Here is a 12,600-nt window from a genome sequence, read left to right on the forward strand (position 1 = left end):
AAATAACCAATAATGCAAAAAATAAGTTTTTTAAGCTTATACAATAGCCTCATTGATTACCTTAAAATTTATAAATATCTAAGCCATTTTGCAGCCTCTTTTCCCCTCCATCATCTTTTGAAAGGGCAACTAGTTACACATAGGAGAAGAGTTTAAGAGCAACGTGGACACTCAAAGTTATCAATTTTAACAGTAAATGAAATTTATAAACAGATCAACATGTTACTTTTGCCACTGAGTTCAATCTTTCTACCTTTATCCTTTTATGCTTGAGAGAAGTAACTATAAAACAGAAGCAAAGCTAAAGCTATTTGCCAAAAATATTTACTTTGCAAACCAATTATGAACTACTCTTAGAAAGCAAGGAGGGGGCTTCCCCGGTGGTGCAGCGGTTGAGCGCTGGGTTGCGAAGCTGCCCGCAGCCTCTGTAGCGCCGATTCGATCCCCGGCTGCTCCCCGGCCACCGGGCGAGGGTCCCACATGGCACGCAGACCTCTCCTGCCGCCCGCTGCTCCCCTCAGCAGTGTACTTTGGTCCTTCTGCCTGCTCTGCTCCCTGCTCTGGCTCTGGTGAATTCTCTCACCCTCCCGCGCTTCTGACTGTACCCAATGCTTGTATAAAATAAATAAATAAATCTTTAAAAAAAAAAAAAAAAGAAAGAAAGCAAGGAGGCTGTTTTGAAGCCCTGAATGCATTTTACTGCTTTCCAGGAGCACTACTCTCCAGGCTCCTTCATCAGGAATTGAACATCAACTTACTTTTGTTTCAACTCTATAGTTGAAGGTGCTAACCCCAGAAATTACAGAAATCATCAGTATGCTAATATCAAGATACACATTTTAATCTACAGTCATTTTCTAAATAACATTCAAACAAGTCATCTTTGTATGTGAAAGGCAGAACTGAACAGCATAACTTGAACATCCATTCCTCCTCCTGGTTTGATTCAGATTATACTTCAGTCACCCTTGGCAGGCAGCTCCTTTTTTTTTTTTTTTAAATCCTTGCAGAAAGTCAGAATACAACCTTGAGATGTTTTTAACTCTGAGACATACAAAAAACATTTTAAATGACTCACTGACTTCAAATTCAGTAAGCTTTCCTTTTTAAATCTACTACTGTTGAAGGGTATTTTTTCTAAAACTGAGTTTGCCTGATTTGGGGGTTAACCTCATTCTTACATAGTGACACTAAAATTCAGGGGAAAACAATTATACCAACAAGTACACAACAAAAAAACTGAACTCAGGCCTCCCTGGTGGTGCAAGAGTTTAAGACACAACCTATGAAGCAATCCGCAGCCACTGATGCACGAGTTCAATCCCTAGCCAGGGAGTTACCCACATGGCACAGCAGACATCTCCTAACTCACCCACCGCTCCCCTCAGCAGTGTATTTCATCAGTCTACCTGTTCTGTTACCCGCTCTGTCTCTCGTGAATCAGAGAAGAGAGATCGGAGAGCTATTTCAAAAGAAATATCTCATCCCCTACAGTTCTGGCCTGTCCCCCAGTTCTTGTATGCATAAATAAATAAATCTTTAAAAAAAATGAACTCATATATACTAATAAGACAGGTCTAAAGCCTTACATCCCTACTGCCCAAAGGTCTTCTAGGGTGTTTAGAAAAACAGCAACTCCATCTTAGACCTAAATTCAAGATTCAGCTTCAGACACAAGGAAAGTCTGTTATTTCCTAGATGTACAATAAAATTTCCAGAATTTATAGTCATTCAGGGATTCTTGGACCAGTCTAAGACCCAATAAGACACTTAATTTTCTCATTCTCCATTGTACGATTAGCTTCTGCCATCTTCCCTGCTTAAGTGTCAACCAGTATTTGAAAAGCAGAGGGGAAAGCTAGAAACATTACCTTCTCGTGAAAAGGACTAATTAAAAAAGAAAATCAGAAACTGAGTAAGAAATCCAATTTCATTTGAAAATTATGTCTTATGATTATCTGAGCCTCCCCACCAAAAGTTGGCTTCTCCACTGTATACATGTTCTCGGTTCATAACACCATTCTCATGCCCTAGTATTGTAACCGTGAACTTACCTTTCACTAGTCTGTACTCTAAGAGACGTATCTATTTTTCAATCACCACTGCAGTCCCTATCACATAGTAGGTGTCTTTCATGTGTACAGAATTTGCCCCCATTCCCTGTCCCAAGTCATGGATAATTACTATCTAATTGGATTTACTCTCAGTGCTGCCACAGTAAGAGTGATTTTATAGAAATGAGTTACCGGGTTGTGGATGACATTCTGCAAATTCTTTAAGGACAACATCATTCTTTTCCACCTTACTGCTGACACAGGTTTCTCTTCTGATGATAAAATATTTTAAGCAAGTTTCATTTAAAGACTTCCCAGATTGAAACTGAAGCTACTTGCCCTGTGAAAAGTCAAAGCAGAAGGAAAGAAAAATAAGCATACATCATCTTTCTTCATATCATAACTATTTTTATTTTTTTAAATATTTATTTATTTATTTATTTATTTATTTATTTATTTATTCAAGCACTGGGTACAGTCAGAAGCGCGGGAGGGTGAGAGAATTCACCAGAGCCAGAGTGGTGAGCAGAGCTGGCAGAAGGACCGAAGTACACTGACAAGGGGAGCAGCGGGCGGCAGGAGAGGTCTGCATGCCATGCGGGACCCTCCTCCGGTGGCCGGGGAGCAGCTGGGGATTGAACCGGCTCTGCAGAGGCTGCGGGCAGCTTCGCAACCCAGCGCTCAACCGCTGTGCCACCAGGGGAGGCCCATAACTATTTTTAAATTTAAATAATTTTACTGATATTTACCAAATAAAGAGGCTATCACAAAGATCTGACCCAAATTCTTACCTAGTGTGCTTACATATTAAATAACATTGGATTACAAATGTAGGAAATACGGGGCCTCCCCGGTGGTAAAAGGAGTTAAGACGAAACCTATGAAGCTAACTGCAGCCACTGTAGCACGAGTTCCATACCTGGCCAGGGAGCTACCCACATGGTGCAGCAGACCTCTCCTGACTCGCCTGCTGCTCCCCTCAGCAGTGTATTTCACTCTGCCTGTTCTGCTCCCCACTGTCTCTGGTGAACCCTCTCACCCACCGCACCTCTGGCCTGTACCCCAGTTCTTGTATGTATAAATAAATGAATCTTTAAATAAAATAAATTAAAATTAAAAAAATGGGGGCCTCCCTGCTGCGCAGCGAGTTTGAGCGCAGCACTGTGAAGCTGCGTGCAGCTTTTGTGGCGCCAGATCGATTCCCACCCGGCCGGGGAGATTCCCACGTGGCACAACAGACCTCTCCTGTCTCGCCTGCTGCTCCCCTCAGCAGTGTATTTTGGTCCTTCTGCCTGTTCTGTTCCCTTCTCTGTCTCTGGTGGATTCTCTCATCCTCCCGCCTCTGGTCTGTATCCCAGTGCTTGTATAAATAAATAAATCTTTAAAAAAATAAAATAAAATTTAAAAAATAAAACAATATTAGTAGAAAATTTGTAACATTGAATGTATTTATAAAAATACTGAAATAAAATAACAAATATTCCTGCACAACTATCAGAAATATTCATTTGGCTTTCCTCATCTATAAAATGAGAATATTTTTATTCATCCTATTGTTTTGAGGATTAAATGAATTAAAACAATATGTACCTTGTAAGTTTTATCTATTATTGTTAATAGAAGGGATTGCTCTTCTGCCTTCAAATTAAACAAGTCAAAGGGAAAAATTCCAATCCCTAGTATATTATTGATACAGTATACTCTGCAGCTTCCAAAAGGGGTTTAGGGGGAGCACCTGCTAGTTTTAAAGATCACAGTACCCACTGATACGACATTTAACAGCTCCAGGGAAGGAAGCCTTTAAGATCAAGCAGAAATGAGAGAAGCAAAACCGAAACTTCCTACAATTTCCTTCTTTTCAGCAATATGCACTGAACACATCTGTGTGTCTCTATTACGAAAAGCTGCATCCTTCTTGGTTTACATTATTTACAAGTGTTAGTCAAAACCTCAAAACTCTTGTTCTGCTTCCTAAAATTCAGAATGTTAGAAATTTCCCATTGATGTATTTTTTAAACCAAGAGCAAAAAGAACAATACATAACTGCCATAAACACATTCATAATTTATTTACATCGTGGTCGGAGAGTGACCCATCTTAAGACAGGACTTGCATGAAACCAGTCATTCCCCAAGTATCCATCGGACAGGTCCAGTTGTTAACACTAAGATTCGCTTCACAAGAGTCAATCACTAGCGTTTTGCAGACAAAAGCATTTTGATGACTCACATTTCCAAATGTTTACCGCCACTGTCAAATGACTCCGCATCTTAAAAGGACACGTTAAGGGTAGAGGAGAGCAACCGAGGGAGGTCTGCCATTAAATGTAAGGAACTGTACCCAGAGGACACAGAATCATGAATTCAAAAGGGCACCTGCACTCCTATTTTTATAGCAGCACTATTTACAATAGCTAAGCTATGGAAACAACCCAAATGCCCAAAAACAGATGACTGGATCAAGAAGATGTGGTACATATACACCATGGAACATTACTCAGCATTCAAAAAAGATAAGCACATGCAATTTGCAGCAACATGGATGGCGCTGGAAGGGATCATGCTCAGCGAAATAAGCCAAAAAGAAAAAGAAAAATACCGGATGGTCTCACTCATAGCAGGAATTAAAAAAACCTAAATAAGGGACCAGAAAAAAGACTAATTATAATAAAGTAAAAATCAAAATCAACAAGCAACTATAAACCAGAGACACATGGTGGGGAGGGGGTGGGGGTGGCGGGAGGGTGGAGAGATTAGGGTCAAAATAAGGGTGGTGGGAATTGTATGGGGACTATAACCAAGATGAAAATGCATACATTGTGCAAAAATGAAAAATGATGTAAAAAATATACAAAATAAAATAAAATGAATAAATGTAAGGAACTGTCATTGAAAATTACGGCCAGGAAACTTTCCCCGGGTCACTCTGCGAGCAGGTGGCTCTGGCCCTCGGGCTGGGAGCAGCAGGTGAGCAGGCAGCCCTGTGGGGTGGGTTTGCAGCGGGGGCGCCCCTCCGTGCCAACAGCCAGCCAGAAGCCACGAACTCTGGGAAGCGCCGTGACTCGCGAGCACAGCTCTTATTCCCCAGCCGCCCAGCCCGCACCGCTGTTTCCCCGCCGCCCAGTCTCGACTTGGAGGCGGCGAGGACAGGCGGGAGAGGGGTGACCCGAGACCGCTCCTCCCACCAGAGTCTGCTCCGTACACAGCGACAGCCGCATTCCCTCCGCGAGGGACGCGCCCACCACAGCCGCCGCCGCCCCCCGCGAGGTCACCCCTCGGCCACTCACCCCGGGACTGACTAGCGTCGCGAGCGCTCCACGCAGGCGACTGTCTGGCGCGACTAGTCGCCCGGCGCCCCGGCCCGGCGTCCGCGGGTGACTACGGGAAGCGAGAGGAGTCAGTCCGCGTCTATTTCCTGGTTCGCGCGCCGGGGGCGTCGCCGTCGGCCCGGAGTCTGCGTCCAGGCCGCGCCCGCGGCTCCTCTGGACTTGTGGGCCAGCCCTGGCGCGCCGCCACCCAGCCCGGCCTCCTGCGTGGCCGCTGCGGACTTCGATCGCGAGCGGCTTGCTTGGGACGAGCCAAATGAGAGTGTTTTAAAAAAGGCTGCGTGGCTGTCTGCCGCGTGGTGGGAGGTGGAAGGAAATGCAGCGCGAGTTCGAGCCCTGGCTGGCCAGGGAGCTACCCACATGGTGCAGCAGACCTCTCCTGACTCGCCCGCTGCTCCCCTCAGCAGTGTATTTCAGTCTGTCTGTTCTGCTCCCCACTCTGTCTCTGGTGAATCCTCTCATCTTCTGCATCTCTGGCCTATACCCCAGTTCTTGTATGCATAAATAAATAAATCTTTAAAAAAGAAAAAAAAAAAAGAAAGGAAAGAAAACCTGCTCTCAGGCTACCTGGTTTTCACCTCCCACCCAGCCAGGTGTCCCCAGCTGCCACCTGGGAGGACCAAGGGCGCTTGAGAGTTGGTGGGCACCACACCAGCATCCTACTTTAGCCAGAGGCCCACGGGGACTCAGGCGGCCAGAGGCAACATCTCTGGCCATCCCTGGTGGCCAGGTCGTTGGGGTCATTTACCAGCAATTTCTCAAGTTTTGCTTCCTTGTCTGTCTTGAATCAGAATACAAGGTGCCATAATAACCCGTGTGGGAGACACTCTTTTTTTTTTTTTTGCCAGTACACACCATTGGGTGTAATTAAATGGTGGGGAAATGGGTTCAGGAAAACTGGACTGTACCCAAAGCCCTCCTCAGTTATTTAACTTAGACGTGCAGTCACTGTGGATTATTGGTCAGTTTTTGCCCACGTTGTGTTTTCTGTCAACACTGCCCTAGGAAAAGATGTGAGTAATGTGGAGCACAATTCCCAGCCTATTAGATGTTCAATAAAAACCTGACTTCTCAGTCAAGTCCACATTGGCCTACTTAGGCCTCTTGACTATAAAATGCATCAGTGAGAAATGTAAGCTACTTAAGCAGCTGGTTGCTGTAAATTGGGTTCTTGTTAGGGAACCACAAAGTTTTCACCTTCCTACTTGTCTGTACTTGGGTTTTATCCACTTTTTTAAAAAATTTATTTATTTTTATACAACAGCTGGGATGCGGGCCAGAGCCGCAAAAGGGTGAGAGGAATCACCAGAGAAAGAGCGGGGAGCAGAACAGGCAGACTGACTTAAATATACTGCTGAGGGGAGAAGCAGGCAAGACAGGAGAGGTCTGCCGCGCCATGTGGGATTCTCCCCGGCCAGCTGGGATTGTATCTGCACTGCTGAGGCTGCGGACAGCTTCACAGCGCGGTGCTCAACCCGCTAAGCAACCAGGGAGGCCCTTTTTTTTTTTTTTTTTTTTAAAGATTCATTTTATTTATACAAGACCTGTGGTACTGGCCAGATGAGCAGGAGGGTGAGAGGATTCACCAGAGACAGATGGGGGAACAGAACAGGCAGATTGACTGCTGAGGGGAGCAGCGGGCGAGACAAGAGAGGTCTGCTTCCATGTGGGTTGCTTTGAGGGCGGGGGGATCGAACTGGCACTGCAGAGGCTGCAGACAGCTTCACAGTACTGCGCTCAACCGCCTGCACCACCAGGGAGGCCCTCCAAGTGTACTTTTTTTTTTTTAAAAAGATTTATTTATTTATTCATACAAGCAATGGGTACAGTCAGAAGCGCTGGAGGGTGAGAGAATTCACCAGAGCCAGAGCGGGGAACAGAACCGGCGTGGCAGAAGTGGTCTGTCGCGCCATGTGGGACCCTCGCCGGTGCTCGGGGATCGAGCCGGCACTGCAGAGGCTGTAGGCAGCTTCGCAGCCCAGGGCTCAGCCGCTGCGCCACCAAGGGAGACCCCCTCCAAGTTTACTTTTAAAGCTTGTTTTGGTGTCACTGTGGTGGGCTTTCTCCTCTAGCTTTATTATTATTATTATTAATTATTTAAATCTAGAAATTAATTATAAATCCCATATCAAATAGCTCATGTTGGATTCGCTTTCCTCTCCTATTCATCTTCCAAGTTCGATTCACTCTTTGGGATCAAATTTAAATACAGTAATCTAACCTTCATGAGAAAGGGGGAATTCATTTCAAGACCTCCCAGTGTATGCCTCAAACCAGACATAGGAGAGAACCCCATACCTGCTGTCTTTCCCGGTACATGCCTATGATAGTTTAATTTATAAATGAGGCACAATACAGATTAATAATAAAGTAGAGCAATTTTAGCAACATACTGTAATAAAGCTAGGTAAATATGATCTCTCTAAAATATCTTCTTTATATAATCTTTTCAGACCAAGATTGACCATGATGGAAAGCAGAAAGCAGGGAAAGGAGCAACTTCGGTAACTGCACTTAACCTTTGACTCACAGTGCCTTGGATCTTATCTTTCTGTCTACAGTGTTTTATGTATTCCACTTGACTGTAAATTGAGAAAAGGAATTTGTCCTATGTATTCCCCAATGTCTAGTATAATGATTTGCATGAAATAGATGCTTAAATATTAGGTTGATATTTTAGGTTATCGGCAAGGTGGGGTGCAATCGAATGCCTTACTATTTTGCCTGGGTTTAGTACCTCTCCTTTACAAGTTAAAATAAATACACTTCAGTGGGCTATTTCCTTAGCAAATGGTCTAGGTGTAAAATGGGACTGAGTAAAAGGGTCAAATTGTGTTAGTGAAATAATTGTGGATTAAAATATCCACAAATCCAGAGAATTTATTCTTAGAAATAACCCACTCTTTGGTCCTTGCTTTATCCAGTGAATTCAGTATGCTTTTTATATCATTTAAAATTAACAAATATGTACTGAATGTCCAGCAAAACTAGACACTGTGATAAGGAATATGAGTATACAGAGGACTTTGTTGTACTTACCTCATGGAATCTTCTATTTAAAAGTGACACAACTATATGGAAGTCCCACCTCTCTTCTAGATTATTGCAGTTGCCTCCTACTCTCTCCCTGCTTTTTGCCCTTGTCCTGCCATCTGTTTATCAACACAGCAGCCAGAGAGGTGATAATTCAAATGTTACTCCTCTGCTGAAACTTTGCACTAGTTGTTACTTATTCTTCAAGTAAAGATCCAAGTCATTTCTTGATCTGCCTCCCACACTCTGACTTCATTTCCAGCTACATACCACTTGCTTATTTTTATAGCAACCACAGTGGCCTTTTTGGTATTACTGCAAGCCTATCACACACACAGTCACCTCAGAATCTTACATTTGAGGTTTCCTTTGCCTCCTTCAAAACTACTCAGTATCAGTTCTGAGTGCAGCCCTTCCAGACAACTGAGTTTCAAATTGCAAACAACCTCATGGTGAAACAGACAATTCCTGTCACTCTTCCTTGCTTTATTTTTCTCTAGCACTTATATTCTCATATACTGTATGATCTACTTGACTTCACCCACCAGACTAAATTCCATGTGGACAGGGAATTTTGACTGTTCTTGTTTTCATGGACTTACATTCCAGTGGATGATCCAGGTAATGATGTGTTTTGGAGAAGATTAACAATAGAATGATGTAATTGGGAGCATTTGAGTGGCTTCTTTAGCTGGGTGCCAGGGAAAGTCATAAGAGGTAAAATTTAAGTTGCTGATAAATGAAAGAATGGAGGTAACCATATGAAAAAGGACTGGGGAAGAACTAGGCTGAGGTAACAGCTAATGTAAAGTCCATAAGTTTCCTGAAAATGCATTTAATTTGTTAAGGAAATAGAAGTCATAATGACCAAGACATAGGCAATGAGGGGAAGTGATATGAGGTAAAGTGATTGAATTTGATGAAGTCACCTAGGAAAGTAATTAGATTGTGAGGTCGACCTAGGGAGATAATTGAGAAGAGAAAAAACTAATGAAGGAGTCTGAGAAGGGACACCATGAAGGCCTGCAAAAAAAGGGATCAGAACTCAAAGAAAAAAAGTTGTAAGAAAGGAGAACATGCGGGCCTCCCCTGGTGGCGCAGCAGTTGAGTGCTGGGCTGCGAAGCTGCCCGCAGCCTCTGCAGTGCCAGGGATCCCCAGCCACAGGCGAGGGTCCCACATGGCACGCAGACCTCTCCTGCCCCCCCTCCCCCACTGCTCCCTCAGCAGTATATTTCATCACTCTTCCTGTTCTGTTCCCGCTCTGGCTCTGGTGAATTCTCTCACCCTCCCACGCTTCTGACTGTACCCAGTGCTTGTATAAATAAATAAATAAATCTTAAAAAAAAAAAAAAAAAAAAAAAAAGAGAACATGGGCCTCAAGCTATTGGCAGCATCTGCAGCACGAGTTTGATCACTTTTCTCAGTGGGCTAGGGAGCAACCCACATGGCACAGGAGACCTCTCCTGTCTTGCTGGCTGCTCCCCTCAGCAGTGTATTTCAGTAGATCTGCTTGTTCTGCTCCCCACTCTTACTCGTGTGAATTCTCTCACCCCCACATCTCTGGCTTGTACTCCAGTTCTTGTATACATAAATAAATAAAAAAAATTTTAAAAAGTAGAATAGAACAGTCAGTTTTGCTGAGTGCTCTTGAAAGTTAAGGAATATAAAAATGACCATTGGATTTAGCAACATGGTACCATTAGTGACCAACTCTGAAGCAGGTTGAGAAATGTGAGGCGATGAAGTGGTTGAAATAGTGACTATAAATATTTCAAGAAGTTTTCTGTAAAGAGGAACAGAAAAACTTGCAGCTGAGGAAGCAGTAGGGTAAAGGAATGATTTTAATTGTTTTGTTTTTATTTTTGCTTATTATAAAGGGGGAAGATATTACAGGGGTGCCTTTTAGATTTTTTTCAAGTAAGTAAGCACAGTAAGGACTATATTTGCATTTTGTTGCTATAGTTACATCATTCTGACTTGTTACATACTTGTTATATATCTACTTAAAATCCTGGAAACAAACAAATTACATGAAATAATACTCATGTTTGAAGCATCCTAATTTTTCATTTAAAAAATGTTGCTTAGGGCTCACTGGTGGCGCAGCGAGTTGTGGCTGGAGGCTTGAAAGCAAGACACGGCAGTTGTGCGGTGTCGATCCCCACTGCCACTCCCCGATCTGGCTGAAGCTCTCACCTCCTGTGCCTCTGACTGTACCCAGTGCTTGTATAAATAAATAAACAAATATTTAAAAAAAAAAAAAAAAACAGAAAAAAAAAAAAAAAAAAAAAAAAAAAAGTTGTATAACTTGAACCAAGACCCACCCATGAGTTGTGGCTGGAGGCTTGAAAGACAAGACACTTATAGTTGTGTAAATGAGCTAGATCACACCACTTTGCCAGGACCCATTTTGTACATCTCTCGTGTTGGCACCTTGAAATTGACCAGAATAAGAATTTTTACACCATGGAAATAAACAACTACTGCAACTTATGTCTTCTCCTCACATATCCCCGATTCCAGAAAGCCAGATGTTAAGCATTTACCAATATACTACTGACTATACTTCCATGTGAATGATCCAGTACAGAAGACAAAGCGATTGGTGCAGGAGAGAGGGCATGGTTACAAAAGTGGTTCTTGAAATAATTTTGCCCCCAAAACAGGAATAAAAGTTGAGACTATCAAACTATAACAAAGATGCTACCAATTATTTACATGCAATTGCCTTAGAGTTTAAAAGATGAAGGGATCATTTCTGATAGAGAAAAAAAAATTATCTTTATTATCCTTTATCCTTACCCAAGTAGCTACATTTATATAATACAATGTGACTGTAAATTTAGTAATAGTATAATATAAAAGTGTAAGTCATATAACAAAATGTGAAATAATAAATTTTGCCCCCAATTTTAAAAAAATGAGTAAGAATAAACTGATTTTAGATTTATGAATTGAAACTACACATGTTCTTTTACTTAGCAGGAGTAGCCGATTAAACAGAAATACCTGCTATCTTTGGCCAATGATGTAAACAATCTTGTTTCAAGGTAGGAAACTCTAACTTTGTATATAATTGTGCTGCTGTGTTATTTTTATTTATAACTGAAAATACATAAATAATTGTAATTTATAGATCTAGTTATTTATAATTTAAACAATTTTTGACCCTCCAAGAAAATCTGCCCCTCCAATTAACCATTTTGGAATACAAGTTAGATGTGATAAACTGTAAAGAACTTTACATAAGTGCTTGATTTTTCACTGTGAATTCAGGAGCCAGCACTCTAAAATCTTTAGCAACAATAATAAATAAAAAAAAATAGTAAAATAGAAATTTGCCACAATAGCTATACACTTTTGAGCTCTAAGAATAACACCCTGCTTTCCATTTATTCTCATGAGAATAGTAGTCTTCAATTATGCAAGTTTCAGATTATGCAGCCTTTAGGAGTACACTCTTTACAAAACCACAGCAGTCATATTTCTTATACATATGCCTGCTTCCCAAGAGAATGTCACTGTTGTTGTCCTCAACATCTTCTGACTATCCTCTTCAGATGGACTCATTTCCTCAGAATCCTCTTGCTATAAAATAATCTCCCCCACATCCCAGTACTAGCACCACTTATGAGCCCTCAACCTTTTTTTCACCCTCCAGGTCCCCTGTTCAGATTCATCAGGCTTACCTCTTATGTTCTACAGGATCATGCCCCTAATGTAGTCTTTTCAGATGTGAGAAACAAGCTTCTAGAACTATGATTTTGTCATAAAATAGAAGAATCTTGGAGATGGGAGAGATTCATCCCAATGGCTCAAAGAATGAGATGCTGTCCTACTTTTTAAATAGTTTTTTGAATGGTTTGGCAGACCATGGTGTTTTAACTAGAAAATGCCATATTGTTATTTGACATGAGAATAATGGAGCTGAGATCATACATTTTAGAAGTGAAAATAAAATACTTAAAATTCCAGTATACTCAATGTGTGGGGCACTAGCGACACAGTGGATAAATATATATCTTATCCTGGAGATTAGGCATTCAGTAATTTCACATAGGTATTTTCAAAAGTGCCACAAAATGGTATTAGTTACTGCTAATGCTTATTGTGGTCTCTGTTCCTGCAAAGTTGCTGAGATTCATATGACTATTAAAAGGCTGTGCTTGGTGACACAATCTGAACAT

General features: G+C 42.0%; 1 protein-coding gene across 4 annotated transcripts in view; it reads right to left on the bottom strand.

Moving 5' to 3' along the window:
- Positions 1-12,154, bottom strand: part of LGALS8 (galectin 8) — a 33,113-nt gene extending 20,959 nt beyond the window's left edge. For 2 of the 4 annotated variants that reach the window (XM_037510382.2, XM_037510379.2), the window contains exons 1-2: positions 12,103-12,154; positions 2,247-2,394 (exon numbers count right to left, since the gene is read on the bottom strand). In XM_037510382.2, the coding sequence (XP_037366279.1) occupies positions 2,247-2,291 (45 nt within the window). In that variant the 5' untranslated portion in view covers positions 2,292-2,394; positions 12,103-12,154. Of the gene's footprint in view, positions 1-2,246; positions 2,395-3,294; positions 3,434-5,340; positions 5,425-12,102 lie in introns of those variants that run through there. The other 2 variants (XM_054694977.1, XM_037510380.2) reach the window with 2 other exon arrangements.
- Between the last annotated feature and the right edge of the window lie 446 nt (positions 12,155-12,600).

Source organism: Talpa occidentalis, unplaced genomic scaffold (assembly GCF_014898055.3).
Source record: "Talpa occidentalis isolate TD23 unplaced genomic scaffold, MPIMG_talOcc4v2.1 talOcc4.14, whole genome shotgun sequence".
Classification (NCBI taxonomy): Eukaryota; Metazoa; Chordata; class Mammalia; order Eulipotyphla; family Talpidae; genus Talpa; species Talpa occidentalis.